The following is a 26,209-nucleotide window of genomic DNA, read 5'->3' as shown; positions in this document are numbered from 1 at the left end:
TTCTGAGGAACCGCCAGACTGATTTCCAAAGTGGTTATACCATCTTACAACCCCACCAGCAGTGGAGGAGTTCTTTAAGTTCTTCTCAGCCATTCAAAATTCCTCAGGTGAAAATTCTTTGTTTTGCTCTGTATCCCATTTTTAATAGTGTTATTTGGTTCTCTGGAGTCTAACTTCTTGAGTTCTTTGTATATATCAGATATTAGCCCTCTCTTGGATGTAGGGTTGATAAAAATCTTTTCCCCATTTGTTGGTTGCCGTTTTGTCCTATTGACAGTGCCCTTTGCCTTACATAAACTTTGTAATTTTATGAGGTCCCATTTGTCAATTCTTGATCTTAGAGCATAAGTTATTGGTGTTCTGTTCAGAAAATTTTCCTTTGTGCCCATGTGCTCGAGGCTCTTTCTCATTTTCTTTTCTATTAGTTTCAGTGTGTCTGGTTTTATGTGGAGGTTCCTGATCCACTTGGATATGAGTTTAGTACAAGGAGATAAGAATGGATCAATTTACATTCTTCTGCATGCTCAATTGCCAGTTGAACTAGCACTATTTGTTGAAAGGCTTTTTTCCACTGGATGGTTTTAGCTCCTTTGTCAAAGATCAAGTGAACATAGGTGTGTGGGTTCATTTTTGGGTCTTCACTTCTATTTCATTGATCTACCTGCCTGTCACTATACCAATACCATACACTTTTTAACACTATTGCTATGGAGTACTGCTTGAGGTCCAGGATACTGAGTTCCCTGGAAGTTCTTTTACTTTTGAGAATAGTTTTAGCTATCCTGGGTTTTTTGTTATTCCAGATGAATTTGAGAATTGTTCTTTCTAACTCTATGAAGAATTGAGTAGGGGTTTTGAAAGGGATTGCATTGAATCTGTAGATTGCTTTGGCAAGATGGCCATTTTTATTATATTATTCCTGCCAATCCATGAACATGGGAGATCTTTCCATCTTCTGAGATCTTCTTTAATTTCTTTCTTCAGAGGCTTGAAGTTCTTGACATATAGATTTTTCACTTGTTTGGTTAGAGTCATCAGGGAAATCCAAATCAAAACAACCCTCAGCTTTTACCTCACAACAGTCAAGAATGGCTAAGATCAAAAACTCAGGAGACAGCAGGTGTGGGCAAGGATGTAGAGAAAGAGGAACACTCCTCTACTGCTGGTGGAATTGCAAGCTGGTACAACCACTCTGGAATTCAGTTTGGCAGTTACTCAGAAAACTGGGCATAATACTACTGGAGGACCCTGTTATACCACTCCTGGGCATATACCCAGAGGATTCATCAGCATGTAATAAGGACACATGCACCACTATATTCATAGCAGCCCTATTTATAATAGCCAGAAGCTTGAAAGAACCCAGATGTCCCTCTACGGAGGAATGGATACAGAATGTGGTACATTTACTCAATGCACTACTACTCAGCTATTTAAAACAATGAATTTATGAAATCCATAGGCAAATGGGTGGAACTAGAAAATATCATCCTAACTCAAGTAACCCAATCAGCAAAGAACACACATGGTATGTACTCACTGATAAGTGAATATTACCCCGGAAGCTTAGAATACCCAAGACACATTCAACCAAGAAGAAAGAAGAACAAAGTATGTATTCTATGATCCTTATTAGAATGGGGAACAAAATACCCAGAGAAGGAGATACAGAGACAAAGTGTGGAGCAGAGTCTGAGGGAAAGACTATCCAGAGACTACCCCACCTAGTGATCCATCCCATATACAATTACGAAACCCAGACACTATTATCAATGCCCATAAGTGCTTGCTGACTTGAGCCGGATATAGCTGTCACCTGGGAGGCTCTGCTAGTGCATGACAAATACAGAGGGGGACACTCTCAGACAGCCATTGAACTGAGCACAGGGTCCCCAATGGGGGATCTAAAGAAAGGACCCAAAGATCTGAAGGGGTTTGCAGCACCATAGGAGGAACAATGACATGAGCCATCTAGTACTCCCAGAGCTCCCATGGACAAAACCATCAATCACATAGCACATAGCATGATGATACCCATGGCTCCAGACACATAAGCAGCAGAGGATGGCCTTGTTGGCCATCAAAGGGAATAGAGTCTCTTGGTCCTGGAAAGGATCATGCTGCAGTGTAGAGGAAGACCAGGACAGGGAAGCAGGATAGGGTTGACTGGGGAGGTGGCTTATGGGATTTGTGGGTGGGGACCAGGGAAAGGGAAATCATTTGAAATATAAATAAAAAATATATCTAATAAAAAATAGGGAGATGCTGCCAATCCATGAGCATGGAAGATTTTTCCATTTTCTGAGATCTTCTTCGATTTCCTTCTTCAGAGATCTGAAGTTCTTGTCATATAGGTCTTTCACTTGTTTGGTTAGAGTCACCCCAAGATACTTTATGATGTTTGTGGCTATTGTGAAGGGTGTCATTTCACTAATTTCTTTCTCAGTCTGCTTATCCTTTGAATATATAAAGGCTATTGATTGGCTTGAGTTGATTTTGTAGCCAACAACTTTGCTGAAATTGTTTATCAGCTGTAGTTCTCTAGTAGAGTTTTTTGGGTCACTTAAGTATACTATCATATCATCTGCAAATAGTGATAGTTTGACTTCTTCCTTTCCAATTTGTATCCCTTTGACCTCCTTATGTTGTCTAATTGCTCTAGATAGGACTTCAAGAACTATATTGAAAAGATATGGAGAGAGGGGGCAGCCATGTCTAGTCCCTGATTTTAGTGGGATTTCTTCAAGTTTCTCTCCATTTAGTTTGATGTTGGCTACCGGTTTGCTGTATAATGCCTTTACTAAATTTAGATATCAGCCTTGAATTCCTGTCCTTTCCAAGACTTTTAGCATGAAAGGATATGGAATTTTGTCAAATGCATTTTTAGCATCCAATGAAATGATCATGTGTTTTTTTTCTTTGAGTTTGTTTATGTAGTGGATTGCATTGATGGATTTCCTTATATTGAACCATCCCTGCATGCCTGAGATGAAGCATACTTGATCCTGGTGGATGTGTTCTTGGATTCGGTGGGCAAGAATTTTATTTAGTATTTTTGCATCGATATTCATAAGGGAAATTGGCCTGAAATTCTCTTTCTTAGTTTGATCTTTGTGTGGTTTTGGTATCAGTGTAATTGTGGCTTCGTAGAAGGAGTTGTGTAGTGTTCCATCTGTTTCTATTTGGTGGAATAGTTTGAAGAGTATTGATGGTGAGTCTTCTTTGAAGGTCTGATAGAATTCAGCACTGAAACCACCTGGTCCTGTGTTTTTTTTGGTCAGAAGGCTATCTATGACCCCTTTTATTTCTTTAGGGGTTATGGGTCTGTTTAAATGATATATTTGATCCTGGTTTAATTTTGGTATTTGCTATCTGTCTAAGAAATTGTCCATTTCCTCCAGATTCTCTAGTTGTGTTGAGTACAGGCTTTGTAGTAGGATCTGATGATTTTTTTGAATTTCCTCAGTTTCTGTTGTAATATCTCCCTTTTCATTTCTAATTTTGTTAATTTGGACACTTTCTATGTGCCCTTTGGTTAGTCTGGCTAAGGGTTTATCTATCTTGTTGATTTTTCAAATAACCAGCTCCTGGTTTTGTTGATTCTTTGTATGGTTGTCTTGGTTTCTACTTAATTGATTTCAGCCCTGAGTTTGATGATTTCCTGTCTTCTCCTCCTTCTGGGTGAATTAGCTTCTTTTTGTTCCAGGGCTTTCAGTTGTTCTGTTAATCTTCTAGTGTATGCTCTCTCCAATTTCTTTTTGGAGGCACTCAAAGCTATGAATTTTCCTCTTAGCACTGCTTTCATTGTGTCCCATAGATTTGTATATGTTGTGCCTTCATTTTCGTTAAATTATAAAAAATCTTTGATTTCTTTCTTCATTTATTCCTTGACCAAGGTATCATTGAGTAGAGTATTGTTCAGTTTCCATGTATATGTGGGCTTTCTGTTGTTTTTATTGTTATTAAATACCACTTTTACTCCATAGTGATCTGATAGGAGGCATGGGATTATTTCAATCTTCTTATATTTGTTGAGGTCTGTCTTGTGACCAACTATATGATCTATTTTAGAGAAGGTAACATGAGGTGCTGAGAAAAAGGCATATTCTTTTGCTTTGGGATGAAAAGTTCTATATATATCTGTTAACTCCAATTGGTTCAAAGCTTCAATTAGTTTCACTGTCTCCCTGTTTAGTTTCTGTTTTCCTGATCGGTCCATTGATGAGAATGGAGTGCTGAAGTCAAATGGCCATCTTGCCAAAGGCAATCTACAGACTCAATGCTATCCCCATCAAAATCCCAACCCAGTTCTTCATAGAGCTAAAAAGGGCAATGCTCAAATTCATCTGGAATAACAAAAAACCAAGGATAGCTAAAAGTATTCTCAACAGTAAAAGAACTTCAGGGGGATTCAGTATCCCAGACCTCAAACTTTACTACAGAGCAGTAGTGATAAAAACTGCATGGTATTGGTACAATGTCAGGCAAGCCAATCAATGGAATAGGATTGAAGACCCAGAAATGAACCCACACACCTATGGTCACTTGATCTTCAACAAAGGAGCTGAAAGCATTCAGTGGAAAAAAGATAGTCTTTTCAAAAAATGGTGCTGGTTCAATTGGAGGTCAGCATGCAGAAGGATGAAAATCGATCCATTCTTATCTCCATTTACTAAGCTCAACTCCAAATGGATCAAGAACCTCCACATAAAACCTGACACACTGAAACTAATAGAAAAGAAACTGGGAAGACCCTTGAGGACATGGGCACAGGGGAAAAGTTCCTGAATAGAACACCAATAGCTTATGCTCTAAGATCAAGAATTGACAAATGGGACCTCATAAAACTACAAAGTTTCTGTAAGGCAAAGGACACTGTCAAAAGGGCAAAACGTCAACCAACAGATTGGGAAAGGATCTTCACCTACCCTAAATCTGACAGAGGGCTAATATCTAATATATACAAAGAACTCAAGAAGGTAGAACCTAGAAAACCAAATAACCCCATTAAAAAGTGGGGTACCGAGCTAAACAAAGAATGTTCACATGAAGAACTTCAGAGGGCTGAGAAACACCTTAAGAAATGTTCGACATCATTAATCATTAGGGAAATGCAAATCAAAACAACCCTGAGATTTCACCTCACACCAGTGAGAATAGCTAAGGTCAAAAACTCAGGAGACAGCAGGTGCTGGCGAGGAGGTGGAGAAAGAGGAACACTCCTCCACCGATGGTGGGATTGCAAGATGGTGCAACCACTTTGGAAATCAGTCTCGAGGTTCCTCAGAAAACTGGGCTTGACACTTCCGGACGACCCTGCTATACCACTCCTGGACATATACCCCGAGGATTCCCCAGCATGCAATAAGGACACATACTCCACTATGTTCATAGCAGCCCTATTTGTAGTAGCCAGAAGCTGGAAACAACTCAAGTGTCCCTCAGTGGAGGAATGGATACAAAAAATGTGGTCTATTTACACAATGGAATACTATTCAGCCATTAGAAACAATGAATTCATGAAATTCTTAGACAAATGGATGGAGCTGGAGAACATCATACTAAGTGAGGTAACCCAGTCTCAAAAGATCAGTCATGGTATGCACTCACTGATAAGTGGATTTTAACCTAGAAACTTGGAATACCCAAGACATAATCCACATATTAAATGATGTCCAAAAAGAACAGAGGAATGGCCCCTGGTTCTGGAAAGACTCAGTGCAACACTATAGGGGAATACCAGAACAGTGAAGTGGGAAGGAGTAGATGGAGGAACAGGGGGAGGGAAGAGGGCTTATGGGACTTTCAGGGAGTGGGGACCCAGAAAAGGGGAAATCATTTGAAATGTAAATAAAGAATACATTGAATAAAAAAACAGGGAGATGAAGGGAAAAGAAGCTAAGAGGTGAAAAAAACAAACTTCAGTGAAAAAATATATATATACAACAAGGGATCATGTCAGAGTGTTTGGAATCAACTGGAATGAAAGAGTCTCATGACTTCTAGAATATAGAGCTAATGGGCTGCCAGCTAAGAGCACACACTGCTCTGGCAGATATCTAATTTATATCTCTTAAGAGAAATGAATCAATTTAATATAAGGTGAGAGCTATAATTTGCTTTACACATCATAGCTTTTGATGAGCTAAGTATTCATAAATAATAATTGCCAATGGGATAAGAGAAGACATAGAAACTGTGTAAGCTGGGTGATCTCTATGCACAGGGTAATTACCAAATCTATACTGGAAATGTCAAAATTGTATGTTCTGGGTCATTAAAAAAACCGTATCAAGTTTGTCAATTATCAAACCATTCCTTAATAATATCCATAATTGAAAATTTATCAATTTAGTCTGTGGTTTAAAATCATCAAATTTGGAATATATAATAATACAAACCTGGCATTTAATGTTTTGTTCTGTCCACATTTCTTTGAATTCCTTTTCCAATATGTTTAATATTCAAAATAAACTACAAGATAAGCTTGATATGCAAATTGGTAAGTCCAAATGTTTATGCCTTTTATACCATATGGAGGCAACAACTTATTAGTTCTAGTATAACTAATAGAAAGACTAGAAATATAATAAATATGCAAAGAAAAGTGATATTTTCTCTGACACATTAGTTTATATTATATACTGGAATAGAAAGCCAAGAAATTTCTATGAAAAAATAGCATTGTGCTGCATAATATATGATTACTCTTATTTCATGATATTGAGATTTAGGAAAGGAAGCAACATTTGCTTCAGTTACAATAAACAACTGAGTACAACGTTTCACATAAATTCTAGATCTCAGGGTTAAAACACTACTTTGGAAAGTCTATCAGGAGTTCCTGATTAACTCTGTGTCACTTCAATGTCAAACTGTTTTAGAGGTCAGTGAAATCCTTCTGAGTTGGAAAATGCTTGAAGCTATTTGCCCTACCTCAGGAAATAACTGCTCATATAGGTGACAGTAATGTCAAGTAGACTGAAATGTTTAGAATCAGGGTTAACGAATGTCAGCAAAAAGAGCATTGGGCAGCTGATACATCTCATAGCCGAAGGATTATTAAAAGTAGTCACACGGTGTGCTAGGCCAAATTTAATCTCTCAAACAACAGTCTTTTTGAAGCTGAAATTGGGCTCAGCTTTCTATCGTGCTCGTGACAGGGCACATTACTGACAATTTCATCTTAGTCAAATAGAGTAACCTTTTACCATTTCAGCAATCACCCTCAAAACCACACTGGGAAAATTCGACCTAAAGGACAATTATAATATATTACAATAGGATCTGTGGTGAATGGATTTATCACTAAGAATATTTGTACTGAGTATCTTCCTTTTGTGTGTGGAACTGCAGATAGAATCCAGGCCCTGTGAATACTATGAAATATACATCTACAGAGATAACTTTATGATGCCATGCTAAAAGAAGTCTGAGCTGAGTTCTCAGTGAACAAATAAAAATGACCAGATAGTTTGAGAAATAAGTGGCATTTAGAAAATATGCAGACAAATCTTTAAATTTACATTTTAGATTGCAGGCTTGGCAGGAATTCTCTTTCACTTGTTTGTATTTTATCTTGTTTATGGGATCAACTTGGGCACTCCAAAGTAACTTCATTTGCTACTTGGTAATTTATGACTTAACCATATCTAAGACAACACTGGTACAATTTTCTCAATGAATTCTTTATTTACAACCAATCAGAAACACAGTTTAGTGTGGCATAAATGACATAGCAAGTTCTACAACAAATATATTATATGTAGCAGGGAAGCCAATATTGCTTTATCTACATCTCAATAACAGAACATGGTGTCATAGTTTCTTCATAGAATGAAAATTTGCATAATAATTTACTTTGTAGAATACATTGCTTTTTGATTCATTGATTCAACCAGCAAACATTAAGCAACTATTATGGACCATTGTATAGGTCCAGAAAGTATCAGGCTAAAAGTCTTTATAATTAGATAAGAAAACGTCTATCCAACAGATTTGATAAGATGTTAACTAGGTGTTATATTTTACAATGATATCCAATATCCAAAGAACTGAGATAATTTTCTGAATCTTCTCAACTAAAAGTCATCAGTCTAGGCTACAATTGAGGATTTGAAATCATCTGGCCAATATCCTTCATGCTATACCAAAACAAGACTCTCTTAAAAACCGCATGCATTTTGATGGGTATAGCTGGATCAACAGCAAAGTGTTACTGCCATACCAACACGGTCAAATGTTTCCTGTCAGATTTCTGAGAAAGCAGAATACTGCCTGGTTTGTATGTTCTTTGTTTTCTGCCGTCTTGGAATTTCTCACCATATTTTATCCATATAAATAACCATAATTTATAAAACAGTGTGAATAGTATTCTACTTGCACACTACTTTCAAATCTTCAAGTGTCAAATAAAATCCTTCACCAAACAGTAGATACTTCACTTTAATTATACTAAAAACTTTGTGGTACAAAGTTTATTTCTATTTGCATGTATTTCTTTAAGTGCTTGTGTGTGTGTGTGTGTGTGTGTGTGTGTGTGTTCATATATACGTGTCAGCATGTGCCATGAAACAGAGCAGAAGACAACCTGTGCCCATTGGATTGATGCATCTACAACATGGGTGCCAGAGATTGTGCTGAGGCTGTTAGCAATGTCAGTGAATGACTTTACCCAATGGGCCATCTCATGTGCTCCAAATTGTTCATTTAAAAGACAAAGAAAATTAAATTATTTTCAAGTCAAAAAGAGGACAAAGCCTACAATAATTTGACTTAGTAAAATTTTGAATATAACATCTTGTAGGTTAGTTAGCAAATGAGAAATTCTAACTAAAAACATACAATTACCATATTTTGAGGATATTATTCTAGTGAAAAAGTCTTCGGTAGTATCTAATTAAAAGACCACATTTACATATTTGAAATACTTTTTTTTCATTCTAATATCAAATTGGGGAACACAAAGTATACTGGGGTATTTAGACTCACTTATGATTCCCTCTAGATCATACTATCTGCTTCCTGCCCACTAGAGTTTATAAGATTTTCTGAATATAGCATTTCCTTTCCAATTCTATTTTGTATTTCCTAATGTCTTTTGAACCAAACTACCCCCTTTTTTATTTTAGAGTGGAAACTATCTTCTCTCCCGTTTGAACCCAAAAGCCTCTATTGTTTTAAAGATACTTATAATCTTTTTGTTTGTTTTTGTTTTTTTTTTTGTTTTTGATATATTTTCTATATTCTTTGTTTACAATCCAAAAGCTTTCCCCTTTCCCAGTTCCCCCCTCCCCATATGTCCCATAAGTCCTCTTCTCTCCATCCATTCTCCTATCTTTCCCCCTCCCTTTTCTCTGTGCTGGTACTCCCCTACAATGCTGGATCAAGCCTTTCCAGGATTAGGGCCCTCTTCTTCCTTCTTCATGGGAATCATTTGATATATTAATTGTATCTTCAGTATTCAGAGCTTCAGGGCTAATTAATATCCACATATCAATGATTGCATTCCATGTGTATTCTTTTGTGATTGTGTTACCTCGCTTAGGATGATATTTTCCAGTTCCAACCATTTGCCTAAAAAAATTCATGAATTCATTATTTTTAATTGCTGAATAGTACACCATTGAGTATATATACCACATTTTCTACACTTGATCTTAGCCAAAAGGCCGAGAAGCGATATACCACATTTTCTGTATCCATTCCTCCAGTGAGGGATATCTGGGTTCTTTCCAGCTTCTGGCTATTATAAATAAGTCTGCTATGAACATAGTGGAGCATGTGTCCTTATTGCATGCTGGGGAATTCTCTGGGTATATGCCCAGGAGAGGTATAGCAGGGTCCTCCGGAAGTGTCATGTCCAGTTTTCATAGGGGCTGCCAAAGTAAGTGTTGTCCATTGTCAAATAGTCAGGCCTGAAAACAGACATACAAGTTACAGGATACAGATGGATCAGACTATATTAGGGATGTGTATGAATATACATATAGACATACTAATGTAATAGTGATGAGGGAAAAGAGGCTATGATATTGAATGAGGGTAGAGAGGGGTATGTGGTAGAGTATGCAGGGAAAGAAGGTAAAAGATAGTTGTAGTTACAATCTCCAAATAGAATTTAAAAAGAATATTAGCAGTCCCATGATTTTAATACCCAAGGTGAATTCCCTGATAAATTGAAAATGAGTATGTCTCCAACAATTGGCTGCTCACATGAAGCTTTTTATTATAAGAGGCATTCAAAACTTGGAAAAGGACGTAACCAACTCAGTCATTCTCCCTTCTTCTTTTTTTTTTTTTTACAGAGATATGCCTACTGACCAAGGGCCGGCGCACTGCCAGTGTTCGAGCTGATACCTACTGTCGTCTTTACTCCCTTTCGGTGGACAATTTCAATGAGGTCTTGGAGGAATATCCAATGATGAGAAGAGCCTTTGAGACAGTTGCTATTGACCGACTAGATCGGATAGGTACTCCTTAGCTTTCCACTTTCCTCAAGCACAATTGAGTTTTCATTTCAATTTCTAGTGCATAGATCCCTTGTTAATTTATATAAAACAAATAGCAAATAACTGTGTAGTAAATAGTTGTATAGAAAGATCTAAGGCTGTTCCTGCTCCTTCTAGGTGTTCTGGATTGATTTGTTTATGTCTGTTTTTACTAGCTATGCAATCTGATAACCCAAGTGATATCACTTCAGTTTGAATCTTCAGGTAAAAAGCACTGGTATAAACTCTAGATAGCACTAAAATAGTACTTAATGCTAATATCATGAGTCTATATTACATTCTAAATTGTATAAAGTTCTTTTTATCTTTAATGGCCAGTTTTATATTTCATGCATTCATTAAAAAAATTTAAAAACCTGCCCAACTAAATCAGTTTCAGCAGAAGCATCAAAATGTTTGTAATACAGACTCAAAAAAAAATCCTTTGTATAGATGTCCTACATAGATGTTTACTTTGTAAACATCAATTTATGACGTATTTTCAGCTAGAAAACTAAAATATATTAAGTAGAATGTCTTAGTTAGCTAAAGATTTGCCTAGTTTCCATAACCACATAGGATTATGTTGTCTTGCTATTAAATTCCCCAGCTATTCTAGGATACACTTCAATTTAACAAGATAATATGCATTAATTCTTCAAACCTTAACCTTTTTGTTCATCTTGTCTTTCCTTCCTCTTTGTCTTAGCATAGTTCTGCAGTAGATTGATAGCTCAGCTTAAACACTATTCCCTGTAGAAACGCGTTATGGCGCTTCATCATAAACTAAACTGAAGTCCCTAAATGGGTACTTGTTTAGTGTCCTACATTCCCCTACCCTCACTGCCTTTGTTACAGTAAATGTTCTAAAAAGAAGGGGGGGGTGTGTTACATTGTAGCTGTCTTCAGACATACCAGAAGAGGAGGACATCAGATTCTAGTATAAATGGTTGTGAGCTGCCAAATGGTTGCTGGGAGTTGAACTCAGGACCTTTGGAAGAACAGTCAGTGCTCTTACCCACTGAGCCATCTCTTTTTCAATTAAGATTGATCTTGATCATATATCTAAATGTAGTATGTTTCATTTGTAGTAATTAGGTGCTAAAGACTATGCAACTCTAAAATAAATATGTGGAAGAAAATAATTTATAAAGGTAGAAAGACAAAGCACTTCCCTATTGACAGTCCTACCAATTATACATATTTATTATGTAGTAGAATACCTAACTGAGCATAATAAAAATATCAGAAAAGGGGTGGGTACTAGATTTTATGAGTGGAGAGAGAATCTCTATATCTTACTGCTAGTTTCAATAACAGCTCTACAACACATGTATACTGAAAAAGGGGGTGGGGATAGTAAATATACCTGAAGCAGATGGAGTTGGGGTCAGTTAGAAGTCAAGAAACAGGTGTCTCAAGAGCTTCATTCTTATGAAGATAAGGTCTTAGTCTAAGACAGTGTCTCACCTCACTCACCTTTTCTTCCCTCTACACATCATAGAATGACAGATTTTAAATAGATGATATAAAAGTACTATATGGACATTATCACAAGGCACAACAAACATACTAAACTTTAGGAAATAGCAGGACATAGTCATCCAGAGAGATAGCGCCTGTGAAATAAGAAGTCATTCCTAAGAGCAAGAATTGAAGACAATCTAATTTTTTTCTGAGTGCTCATGACAGACACAGAGACTGACTTACCTGTACTTGAGACTGGTTTCCTTAACCAAACAGACATCTTAGGATACATTTTTAAAGTATTGCATATTCAGTAATTTCTATTAATCTGGTTCCTCTTTATTCTCTTTGAAACTATAAATCTCAGGAAAGTTATATGAAATAGTTTTAGACAATAGAATAAGGAATAATATTGCTAGTAAGCCCCAAACATTGGTATTTTTGAAACTGATAAAATTCTGACAGTGCATTAAAGCTATGAGAAATATTTTAATTCTTTTCATGAATAAAGATACCTTAATCATGAAATATTGCTACTTCAAATAAAAAGTAACATTGTCCATCTCAGTTGTAAGATCAATATATAAGTATTTATTGTAGTAAGTTAAGACACTATATCAAATAAATATCTATATTCATTATTGATACTAACATGTGGCTTTTTCTATGGGAAATTAGAGAAGCATTGAAAAAAGGAATAATATGGAATAATATGTATTTTGACAATTATTTTTAAAAATTGCTTTTCTTGGCATCCAAGTAAATTGTCATAATGCAACTTGTTGGAGATATACTGTTATTTTTGAAATTATACTATTCATCAGTAGAGAATAGTTTCTTCACTTTTCAGTTACCAGAATCATTTCAGTATATATAAAACCTGTCTGTTCTTATTTTTTATTGAAAATATATTCTTTTCTCATTCACTGCATGGTGACCACAGGTTTTCCTCCCTTTACCCTTCCCCCACTCTCTCTTCCACTCCCCTGTTCTCCAGATCTACTTACCTTCTTTCTCCCTTCGGAAAAGAGCAGGACATCAAGAGACAATAATGAAGCATGACAAAACAACATATAATAAGACAAAGCAACCAACCCAAAAGGAGGAAAAGATTTCCAAGAAAAGGCAAAAGTGTCAAAGACACACCCTCTCACTCCCACAGTTACCAATATCGAAAAACACCAAGCAACAGTATAACATATATGCAGAGTGCCTGAAACAGATCCCTGAAGGCCATATGCTTGCCTCTGTGGTTTCTGTGAGCCCATATGTGCCCAACTTAACTGAGTCCATGGGTTGTGTGCTCCTGGTGTCTTCTGTGTTGTTACTTTATTTTATTTTATTCTATTTTACTTTTTACCAACTAGCTATTGATTCTAATTGATATTATTCCAGGGAAGACCTGGCTATTGCAAAACTCTCAAAAATTATGATGGAAGTAGAACTAAGACTTATCTATGTCCTGAAGTGAGATGAGAGGGGAGCTCTGTGAGCCCCATTCGGTGACCACTGTATAGAAGCGGGATGATCATGAGTTGAGTCTCAATGTGCCCGCACAGAAGCATTCCCTGATTGCAAATGCTAAAATCTGGAACCCACATAATTGGTGTGCACTGACTTTCATATTTTTTAAAGCTCCAGAGATGAACAAAATATGCAGCTAGAATGAACAATCAGTGTGGTACCTTGCACTGGTCAAAGGCTGAGCCTCTTAGATAGTTCTCCACGAAACTGTATGCACATAAAATAGTATCAGATTCAGCAATCTGTGTCTGCTGTGAGGAGCCACCATTCTAGAGGGACCCAGATATTACACATGAAGCAAATTTGTTCTCTGTAGCAAGGCTTCACAATCACAATTCTTGTGCCCCTCCCCCTTTTTTCACAGCCTCTTCCCTTTCTAGCCTAAATTTCTGAACAGCGAGATTACCTGTCCCATGTCGAAAATATGAATTTGTCTGCACCACAATCATGAGCATTGGATAAATGATTCTACTTAAAGCCTTTTGTTGATTGTGTCTCAAAGCAAATATTCCAGTGTTGACTCTTATTCCCCATTGTCTTGCCTTGCAAATACAACTTAAAATTAAAATAATGATTCTAGGCTCATCCTGACCCAAACACCCTCTTCTCCACTACTCCTCAAATAACTCTATTAAACATGTACATTTCTCCTATAAAGCAGCTTTTATTTTTGCCATCTTTATTCTTTTCGATTTTTTTTTAAAAGCAGAGGGTAATATTTCTAAACAGATGCAAAATTTTACTTAGGCAGAACTTTCATTTCTGTTTGATGGTGACAGGTAAGTTGGTCCTAACGCTGACGTGAGTCACCCTGGAGTAACCAGGCCCCTGTGGTTTTGTTAGTTCCTTTTCAGCCTGTCTAAGTGCCTATTTTTCCTTTGCTGATAGGCAAGAAAAACTCTATTCTCCTGCAGAAGTTCCAGAAGGATCTGAACACTGGTGTTTTCAACAACCAGGAGAATGAGATCCTGAAGCAGATTGTGAAACATGACCGGGAGATGGTACAAGCGATCCCTCCAATCAACTATCCTCAAATGACAGCCCTGAACTGCACATCTTCAACCACCACCCCAACCTCCCGCATGAGGACCCAATCTCCGCCAGTCTATACTGCAACCAGCCTGTCTCACAGCAACCTGCACTCACCCAGCCCCAGCACACAGACGCCCCAACCCTCGGCCATTCTTTCACCCTGCTCCTATACCACAGCAGTGTGCAGTCCTCCTATACAGAGCCCCCTGGCCACGCGAACTTTCCATTATGCCTCTCCCACTGCGTCTCAGTTGTCACTCATGCAACAGCCTCAGCAGCAGCTACAGCAGTCCCAGGTACAGCAGACTCAGCCTCAGACTCAACAGCAGCAACAGCAGCAACAACAGCAGCAACAGCAGCAACAACAGCAGCAACAGCAGCAGCAGCAACAACAGCCACAGACACCTGGTAGCTCCACGCCGAAAAATGAAGTGCATAAGAGCACGCAAGCTCTTCATAACACCAACCTGACCCGAGAAGTCAGGCCCCTGTCCGCCTCTCAGCCTTCGCTGCCCCATGAGGTTTCCACAATGATCTCCAGACCCCATCCCACTGTGGGCGAGTCCCTGGCCTCCATCCCTCAACCCGTGGCAGCAGTCCACAGCACTGGCCTTCAGGCAGGGAACAGGAGCACAGTGCCACAACGTGTCACCTTGTTCCGACAGATGTCCTCGGGAGCCATACCCCCCAACCGAGGAGTGCCTCCAGCACCCCCGCCACCAGCAGCTGTGCAGAGAGAGTCTCCCTCAGTCTTAAATACAGACCCAGATGCAGAAAAACCACGTTTTGCTTCAAATTTATGATTCTTGCTCATTGTCAAAGCAGAAAAGAAATACTCTAATAAACAGATTATTCTCAGATATTATTTTATTCTATCTCATGATAGATCCCTATAGCCTACTCTGAAAAAATATTTTAGAAGCTGTGGCCTACATGCAAATGTAAAAACATATATACATATATAATTAAATATATATATATATATATCTAAATGCCCAAGAGAAGTTCAAAAGACTTGTATAACATTCAGTGTTACATGTCTTCCTTTCTTTAAAATCATTAAAGGATTTAACTCGTTCTTGTAAGATCATTGATTTCTAACCTTTTACTTGATTCTTTGATATATGTGTTTCTCCATTTTATGAAGAGTTCTTGGAGTCAATGGAAACAAAACTGATTTTAAAAAAAAGCAACTGTGATTAGATCCAACATAGCACCAATCAAAGCTGTCTTCATTAGCTGTGCCTCTGCATCTAGGTTGTTAATTATGCGGGATTAAATAAGCAAATCCAGTTTCTAGCTCTAAATTGTATTTTGGTGCTTTAAATTTTGAGTTAGGTGAAGGAACACGCTACATGCTCAGCCACCATAGGAGACTAGCATTGCCATTGTTAAGGCTCCCTCTAACCTCAAACATGTTTGCTGGTTTTGTGAGAAAGGTGAGGAGATATTTGTCTTCATGTGTTATTGGACTCTTACCAAGACTCAGTCAATGTTAGCTGTAAATAACTTTTCCAACCCGAATAAAAGTAACCATTCCGTGTTGTAGAAAGGTTAAAGTCACTGTTTAAGAATTTAGTTTTATTGCTTCACTTCTAAAGTTAGAGTTTTAAATTTCTCAAAACATAATAATCGTGACAACTGTTCAAATGTAATGCAATGGCTTGAGACCTATGATATCATTTTTAACCTGCAATATTTTATGCAAAAATTGTATGCTTGAACCTACAAATTGCTTGTATCACACCAAAAAATCATTACTTTTATTCCTTCTTGACATAATCAAGCATCTGAACCTAATCCTGGCATGTTTTCAGGGGCAAAAAATAAAAAAAAAAAGTAAAAAAAAAAAAAAAAGAGAAAAAAAAGTAGATTCAAACCAATCTGTAAAAAAAGGCTTACAGTATTTCTCACTTCTAGAAGAGTATAACTATTCATTAATTGCCTCTCTTAAAATTCTTAAAAGGCCTACTTGGATCTCTGACTTAAATCTAGAAGTGAGGTTTTCACTTTCATTTGATATTGTTGCTGTTCTTGTCACTTAAACAATTATTTGCAAATCACAGCTTGTTTTGGGGTTAAATGTGTTCTGTGTCTTCATGTTAGTTGGTAGGTCATTGTGACGTTATTGTGAAGAAATAAATATTACAAATCATCACATCTGTTTGAAATTACACATTTTGCCCTTTGTATATTGTAACTAAGCAGTTAGTAAATCTTAAGGCATGTGGTAACCTACATAGTCCTTAGATAGACAGGAGGTTTGTTCTTTTAAATGTGCTGAAACTTACATGGACTTGGTGACAGGAAGCAGGGGAGGAGTTGAGCTGTCCGAAAGCATTGTTTGTTTGTTCACTTGTTTCCTTAATTCTTTCTGTGAGCATCATGATGCCTCTTCTATAGAAGTCCCTTAGTGATCATGTGTGTTTACTGCACCTCACACATGTGGCAGATGATGCTAACACAATAGCAAGCTTTCTAGTGCCTGGCTTCTATAAATAACTCAAGAGAGTGACCTGATGTGGAGGTGTTTGACATTACAGGCACAAATGATCTATTTAAGAACACGAAGACCATACATTCTATTGGAACAGGGCCTCCAGACAGATTGAGGACCAAGAACAAAAGCAGAAGCAAGCGGTCTAAAGTGGACCTACATTGCCTTTTATGGATCTAATAGCTATGAAACCAAAATGAGTTGTTACAGTTAATTGCTAACAGATCCTACCTTGTGTGATACAATCAACAATGCTAAGAAATGTGATGTTATTTATTACTGGCATGCCGGTGACCAATGACAGCCTGTTGGGAATGATGGAAGAGAGAGATCGTTCAGCCTACCTAGACTCTATAGGAAAGTGGCAAGACCTTTCACAAATCAGTACAAAACCCCTTTATTTTATTAAATTTAAAAATTAGCCTTTTGTTAAGATCATGCACTAGCCCTTTAAATTATTAAAGGTTTACATTTGGCAAGATTAATGCATTTGGTAGTAAAATATTTTTATATATCATTTTTTTGAGCACTGTTGGAAAACATCAGCAAAATTGAATTGCATGGTCATTCAGAGCAACCATAAAATTTTTATTCACTTTATACTCGAATGGACAAAGAACACTAAGGTTTATATATTAAAGTAACAAGATGATACAGGGTATATTATATACACATATATAGATAGATAAATAGATATAGAAATAGATTAAGGAGAAAGCGATTGACATTCCTGTAATATAAAAATACAGTGCTAGGTGAACATGATCTTTTTTCTCTGTACATAGTTAAGCTCAAGTATGGAGTTTTAATCTGTACAGAAAGAACTGTATTATGGTCTTTTTGCTGCTGAGAAAATAGGTCAATAGCTTATACTTTCCACTGTATGACCAGGGAAGAGTTAGAGTATTTCTTTTGTCTTTGCTCAAAGCCATACATATATAAATATATATTAAGATTTTAATAAATCCAAAAGAAAATAAACCAAACTATGAATATTTTATTTTGTTGTTTAACTCTAATCAAATGTTTAACTCATTGAGGAGTACAGATTTGCTTGCCTTTCTGTCTTTGTATAATCTCCCAAAAGGTTTGTTCTTGAAATTCATCATACAATTATTATAGATATTCTACAAGTATAGAATGAATGTAATTTAAATAGAATATAAATTTCCCAGTCATCTCTTTCTTTCGGTTTTTTCATATAGTAAAATTTGGTTGTTTTAGTCTTTACCCCATGCCTCCTTAGTATGTGCTGTTTCTCCAGTTTCAAAACACAGTCATGTCTTTATTATTGAATCTGGGGATTTTTATTTTATATACATGACCTGTTTTCTATGGGCTTTTCAAAGGCCTCAGATGAGATTTATCACAATAAGGATAAAGAGTGAAGCAGTTTTAAACACAAGGAGGATAAAAAGTGATTTTTCAATTGATTGTCCTCCTCAACCACACAGCCTGCCTCCAGGTCTCTGTGACCTCTTCATATATGAATGGTTACCAAGTGGATATCATTTCACTTTTAAAAGATGCTTATTCTATCATTTACTGACTTAAATGAACATGGTATTTTAAGAACACTACAAAGAAAACAGTCACTATTCTAATAATTCCTACAGAATATGAATAATTTACACAATATGAGTTTCAACTTTTAGATATACTAAAATCAGAATTAGTTATGATTCAAAGTATAAATCACCTCTATTCCTTTTCAGGATTATTGTACAAAATACCTCCATATATTTTTATGGCTTATGTTTTTTATTTGGTAATTTTATTATAATTGCTCTTTGGGATCTTATTTTCCTTATTTTCATGGTATTCAACAAGACAACTAACATTTTTTCTCACTATTTTGTCTTCTCTGTCCTTGTAGAGCTTGTTTCATGCCATGCAAGTGTGGGATATGTTGTTGTTTCTGCTGCTGCAACAGCTTCTGCTGTTGTTAACATTCACTAACCCTAACAAAAATTTACTATATGCTAGGTATGTCTACTTAAATATTCATAAGTCTGTGCCATAAGAAAAATTTATGCCTAGACTATAATCAAGTATTGAGATATACTGAATCCTAAATAGTCAAAAAATTGTCACAAAACATGCAGTTGAATATGTGGACCAAATTATGCCAAAATGTTTTAACTTTATTCAAAACAGTCCTTGAAATATTTTCAAAATCACGTAGAAGATTTTCTTTCAAATATTTTTATTTATCAATTTAAGGATGATTTGTAGTTGCTGTGACCACTGGAAAAAATAGTGACTTTCTTAAGCAGTTTTATTTCATTTTCATAAATAACATGTTTTGATTCTTTTCTCATATTCTTCCTTCCCCCACAACCACTCTCTTCCAGATCCTCACCTCTGTCCTTCAGAAAAGATCAACATTTTTATTGTGTGCATTGATAGCTTCAAGAGCAGGTCATTTTGGCCTTGGCCACATTTTTAGTTTTAAGGTATTAAAAGCATAAGCTTCTCCACATAGTAAAAAAAATATCCCAGCTGAATAACAGATCTGTCACCACAAAAGTCCCCCTCAAGATTCTAGCTACAGGGATATGTCAATGGCATTTGCTCCATTGCTTCATACTTCATGCAGCTCTCTCAAAGAAATGTCATTACTACCTTTTCTTCATATGGACATGGGCTCTCTGACCCAGGATGATAAGGAATGAAGATAATTTTCCAAACAAATCTGAAATGAGATGAATGGTACATTTGTTCCATGTACAAATTTTGATGTCCCAGATAACTCAAAACAAGACAAATGATGTTTCATAAAATCAAAATTAGTGTGATAGCCATAACCCAAATATTCCATTTTAAATGAAGACAGGACCCAACCTCACCATAATCTGACCCAGTTTCCTTAGCCAAGAGCAGGTGCATAGTACAAATGAAAGCTTGACTTGGTGGAAAGAAGCCTTGACAAGACTTCCCCCTGGTCCATCATGAGACTTGTTAAAGATGATATTAAGGGAAAATGTATGAAAGTTTATTTATTTATGTCTGAGATACTTGGTATAGAAAGAATAAAATTTGAAGAAAGCATCTATATGCAATGGTGAATGAAACTTGCTGCTAAAATATGAATGCTTAATTTAAAATATGAATTTAATTTAAAATATGAATGAATCACACAGGTGATTGGTAATATTCATATCTTATTGAGGCCAGAATGTATCATAGGTCAAGGAAAATGCATTTGAAAGGGTAAAATTGGGTTTAAACCCTCCTAAAAAGCCATTTTTTGTTATTAGGTCAAAGGTTTTATAATTTTATACTTTAATCTTAATTTTGTAGAGCATTCAAAGGTTACATGATGAAATTCGTGTTTTGCTAATGTGAATGAAGAAAATAAAATTTGTTTGTGACAGAGAAAGAACTAAGGCTATCTGTTCCCTCACACTATTTGTGAGGAGGCTGGGTCTGAAGAAAGACCCTATGTTTGCCAAAGAGTGGGTAAAATTTGGAAAACCAAACATTTATGAGCTGTTTATATAAAAACAGTACAGAGTGAAGGAAAGGGGCAAGAAGAATCAAGAATGAAAAGGAATTAGAATATAAGACAGGGGAATGATGTAGTTTCAAAGGAAGCTAGTTTCTCAGAACTAACTGGTATTGTGCTGTTCCACAGACATTGGCAACAATATCTAATCAAACAAAGCCATTCCTCAGTGATATTTTATTTGTAGTATATCATAATTGATCATTCACCCCCAATAAGAACTGTCTCTTTATTAATATGTAATTATAATTTTCTTATAATATCTGAGTAGACATTACTGGACACACCTACAAAAATTGATGCATAAGGCAGTTCTTCAAAAGTAAGGACCACTTGTGTTTCTATTAGATTAATTAAAATGACATAGAGTTGCTCATATTTCTTTTCTTTTTATTTGTTTACTTGTTTTTAGCAATGCACTTATTTTTAATTTTTGTACACTGGTATTTTGCCTATATGTATGTCTGTGAAAGAATGTGAGAATCTTTGAAACTGAAGTTATAGACGGTTGTGAGCTGCCATATGGGTGTTGGAAATTGAACCCTGGTCGTTTAGAAGAACATGTACTATTCTTAATCATTGAGCCGTCTCTCTAGCTCCTCCTCATGTTTCTTAAGTAGAAGGAATCACATAATTCATTTGAGAGATCCAAAACCTATTTGCCCAACGTATAGTGTCATTTATTTTTAGTAATTTATGTGGTGAAGGTAGTTGTTTCTAAGTATTTAAAAGTAAACATTGCTTGCTGAACTCCTTTAAGTTGTACTGCCTATATCTTATACAAAATTCTAGAGAAAAACATGCAGTTCTGAATTGATGAAAGTATGATATTCAGATATATAAATTAAATTATTGAACCTAGTAAGATTAAATAGCATTTTATGTACAAAATATTCACACAGCAAAAGAATCATATTTTCCCCATATATCTCTATTGCAAAGTTACAATATATAATAACTATTGGCTCACAGATAAAATTATGGAAAGGTGCAGCCATCGTGTTCCTCAGAGTGATCATAAGATGCTAGGCACATCCCCAAAACAACATAAATCAAATGTTTTTGCCCACCCAATCAACAAGAGCCTTCAGGGTCAGTGCCAAGTTAATATAACTGTTCAAAACAGTGATTTATCTCTTCTTGGCAACTGAAATCTCATTTTGGGAGTTATCCAAAATTAATTTCAAGCCATATTTCCTCAATCTGATAAATGGTCAGGTTAGAGCCATGTGCCTGGCTCGTATGCCGTACCTAAAGGTCTACAGATGATCTGAAAGCATCGACATATACAGTTTCATAGAGTCTGGCTATGCAGAATGAAAGCAGTATGGAGTTTACATTAAAAGGGTGAATGCCTGCTAGACTTAAAATATAAGATGCTTTTAGTTTCTGAGAGGTGATAATACACATGCTTCTGTACTGATGTTGCACATCTTTGTAATGGGATGAATGGTTACATAAACACTGTGTTTTTTTAATGAGTAAATGGTGTTGATTTTTTAATTGTTTTGAGAAACTTCTTACATGGATAATGGCAAAGCGTGGGTTATCTTTATATTAGCCTTTATCAAAAGTATACAAGTAAAAGCCTATTACTTATTTTGTCATGGTCTATACTTAAAATGAATGTTGACCATTATTATTATTACCTGTACCTCAGTCTTTTATATTAAACTTTACTGGGCTTCTAGAAAGTTGACAGAGATTCTTTGTTAGCAAAAGAAAGAGAGGATAAAGGGGCAATATGGAGGGATGGAGGGAGGAGGAAGAGAGGTAGGGAATTTTGCCGAACAATATTACTTTTCCAGTCAGTTGATTATAGATTAACTTCATCATGAATCTGAATGTCAACTGGAGGTGGGAAAATGCCCAGTAGAAATTTTGACCTAGCCAGAAAACCTCTCAAGCATTTTATTATTAGAAATGCTGGTCACTTTGCAAGTGAGCAATTATGGGTGTTATAAAAAGATTTCGGGTATTAGTTCAGCATAGTCTTTTTTTTTTCCTTTATGTCAGTGGTTCTCAAGCTGTGGGGCATGACCTCTTTTAAGGGATCAAACAACCCTTTCAAAGCCATCATCTGAGACCATCAGAAAACACAGAAATTTACATTTGGTTCATAACAGAAGAAAATTAGTTAATGAAAACAATTGTATGGTTGGGACCATCACAACAGCAGGTACTATATTCATGGGTTGCAGCATTAGGAAGGTTGAGAACCACTGCTTTAGGTTGCAACATTTTGTAATCATTTTATTGACTTCAGTTGGTATATCTGCTCAAGAAGTAAGGTGATGTCTGTTAAACCTGAAGCAGCTTAGAAAACCTATCCAAGAGATTTTATTCATCAACTCTACACACCATGTTTATATAAAAAATTACTGTGATAACTAAAATAATTTCTGACAGGAAAAGTTTTAATATTTTCAATAGCATCATACTTCATAAATTAGTAATCCATTAAAAGATTTACAGGTTTGCTATGAGTAAGTACACTAAGTGCAGAAACTTTGGAGGTATCCCATTAGCTCTTCACATTATATATGAGAAGAGGAAAGAAAGAGACACTGGCCACCAACTAGAAAGAAAAGAGACTGCACATTTAGGTTCTTAACTGTATTTTTAACATACAGTTGCAGTTAATTTCCTTCCAGCTTGGCCACGAATTGATATGTGACTCACAAACAATATCTACAGGCCTCAGGTTCCAAAGTAAACAAATTCAGAACACAGGAAATATAAACTGCAAAAGCCATCCAACTCAGGTCCATGAAAGTGGGAGAACGACACGGCTGCGGATCTGAGGGCATCATCTGCTTTTATTTCTGTCCTGTGTTGTATACAGTGATTGTTTAAAGGCAGGCAGAAACATAGCACTGACCTGGATAGGAAGACTGCTTTAAACTATGTGAGATGAAGGTTTATTATTGTGTGAGGGCTGACAGGTGTCATCACTCAACCTCATACATCTTTCTGATTTTCCTGCAATATATTTTTTACAGATTATTTCCTCCCGATAGGCCTTTCTCCCTAGTCTAGTCCATAATTGTCTTGTATACCATGAGAAACTACTCAAATAGTCAAGTGCTTTATTTAAAATATCCCCCCCCCATGGGTACTTCAAGCCAAGATAGCCATCCTAAATTAAATCATTAACTATAAATAAATTAAAAGAAGTAGAAGGAGTGAATCTGCATTTGGTGGAAGCAGAAGGGGTAGACTTCAAGACTGAGCATCAACCTCTCAGACATAAAGAAAATTTGGAAAATAAATTTTGGGAAAGCAAGATCCATGTATATGCATATTTCAGATGTAATCTTGGGTTCCTTCTGACCAATACAATGTTAATGACATGAAAAATCCTAAGCACATTATTTCAAGAACAACATGGCTACTGGGATAAAGATAATGTTAAGGGAATCCAAAATGTACATAGGCCAAAAATGTGCCTTATTTGTTGAAAAAAAAAACCTACAAACAAGGAAACACAGAGGCAAAGCTAGCAGCAGGAAGAGCAGGAGGCGTGTTAAACAGAGAGGTCTTCTGACACATAAGTGCAGGGACAGTCTCTGAAGTGCTACGGAGACAGGGTTTCCCACAGCCACATGTGATAACAAAGGATGGCATCAGTGCTCACATAAAACTGGATGCCAAAGGTGTGACTCTTCTCCCACGCTTAAGTCAGCAAGCGTCATTCCTGACTGCAAACTCACAAGAGTTAATCAATTTTCAATCCCATTATGATCAGCACCAGTCTTCATGAAAAGAGAGCCAGCTTTGGAGGCTCCATCCTTAGATGGTGGGAGCGGATATGGGGATAGCCTAACAAAGATTTGAACAACATGACAAAGGATTGTCTCACAGTATGTACACAAAAAATTTTTTTTAGTTATTTTAAGGGTTCTTTTTGCTCTACTGATAATTATCATTTCAGAAGAAAGAACCATGATAAAATCTTCCCTATATTAATAGGATTGAGAATTCCCTTCATCAGTACTAAAGGGCAAATGCATTTCTTTCTATAACTCTCTTACTCGTGAACATTTCAATGTTTTTTTCCTTTATATTTCTCCCTCTTTCTTATTCTTTCCTTCCTCCCTCCTCCAATATACTCTATTTCTACCTTTTTTGTTTTCTATACATTTATTATTATTATCATCATTATTGTATTATTTTGTATCACCACACATTCAAGGCTATTCAAGAATTTATTGTCTAGACCATGATGCTCTTGAACTTATGAAAATCCTCCTGTCTCCTGAATGTTTAAATTATAAGTGAACGCCACCATAACTAATTGAAAGGCTAGTTTCTTTTTTCTTTTTTTTTTTCTGTTTTTACTTTGCTTCTAGAGGGAAGAAACAGATGATAGAGGTGACTAAATTCATTTGTAAAGATTGCTTTACTGCCCTAGAAACATACATGTTGCAAATTCAAAGCCTACAACTCAACCACTTTAGAGGATTCCTGAGGTATAGGGATTCCATTGAATATAATACAGAACATTATACAATAAAAGGGATTTGACTTAGAAGAAATAATGTGAGTAACAGAAAAACCAAGGGGAAAACTCAGATTAATTTGAAACTATCAGATTGGACTAACTATTTTCCACAGGTTTCTTAATAACAGATTCATAAAATCTGTAATTATTAATATGTAATTATATTGAGAATTATACTTGGGAGCATGGATCGTATCAAACAGATTTTTCTAATTAATGAAGCTTACAAATTTCTATTAGGAACTGGATGCTTAGACAGAGGTGGTCAACTGGTAATATCTGAAGAATATCTAGTGACCCATTTAGATGTATTGTTATTTTTATGTTGTTTGGAACTCTTGCTATTTAGCTGCTTTGTTTTCTTTTGCACACACACACACACACATGCACACACACACACACACACACACATATATATATTTTTCAAAGCTAGGCTATTATTTTTGCTCCTTGTTTAGTGTTTGTAAACTATTAACATTCATTCTTTGAATAGTGAAATCTGTCATCAAGAAACCCTAGGTATTGTAAATATGGTTATAATTTTAAAAATAAAAATTTGGGGCTAGAGTGATGACTCAGTTGCTAAGAGCAATTACTGCTCTTGTCGTGGACCTCGGTTAAGTTTGTTTACTCACACAGTGGCTCAGAAATGCTTGTCACTACACTTTCAAGAAATCCAGCAATCTAATGTATTCAACTCTCTGCTAAGGGTGTCAGAGCACATGGTATACATACATGCAGGGGAAAATGCCAAAAAAAAAATAAAAAATATATAAATCTTTTCTTTTCAATATTTCCAAAGAAAAATAAAGGCTTGTACCCCACTAAGTTTATGTCTTTAAAGAAAGAAATGGATGATAACCAATTCAATAAAAACATAGATAATCATGAATAAAGCATTGGCTAAAGGGGTGCAGGAGAGTACCAAGGAGGGCCCAGGAATAAGAACTGGGAGGAGATCCTATTTTCAGTACCATGGTCTAGGATGATTAAGAGAGGGAAATGAACAATAACCAATGGTCACAGACAGGCAGGCTATCTCATAGTTCTATGCCTTTCAGCACCTTACTACTGAGATTGTGACACATGGGTCAGCAACATTCAAATCGTTGCAGAGTTTGTATTAAGAGCAGTATCCTAGGCCTGATGCCACACAGGCGGAAATGTGCATTCTAGCACAGTCCTGG

At 36.2% G+C, this 26,209-nt stretch overlaps 1 protein-coding gene and 1 pseudogene across 1 annotated transcript in view; one reads left to right on the top strand and one right to left on the bottom strand.

The window, feature by feature from the left end:
• The window catches only part of Hcn1 (hyperpolarization activated cyclic nucleotide gated potassium channel 1), a 383,720-nt gene extending 367,397 nt beyond the window's left edge, over nucleotides 1-16,323 (top strand). The window contains exons 7-8 of the mRNA XM_052159963.1: nucleotides 10,308-10,472; nucleotides 14,370-16,323. Of these exons, the coding sequence (XP_052015923.1) occupies nucleotides 10,308-10,472; nucleotides 14,370-15,316 (1,112 nt within the window). The 3' untranslated portion in view covers nucleotides 15,317-16,323. The remainder of the gene's footprint in view (nucleotides 1-10,307; nucleotides 10,473-14,369) is intronic.
• LOC127667182 (uncharacterized) lies at nucleotides 9,530-9,683 on the bottom strand (annotated as a pseudogene).
• Nucleotides 16,324-26,209: the final 9,886 nt, after the last annotated feature.

This window comes from Apodemus sylvaticus, chromosome 16, assembly GCF_947179515.1.
Source record: "Apodemus sylvaticus chromosome 16, mApoSyl1.1, whole genome shotgun sequence".
Classification (NCBI taxonomy): Eukaryota; Metazoa; Chordata; class Mammalia; order Rodentia; family Muridae; genus Apodemus; species Apodemus sylvaticus.
This window is presented reverse-complemented; position numbering and strand designations above follow the sequence as displayed.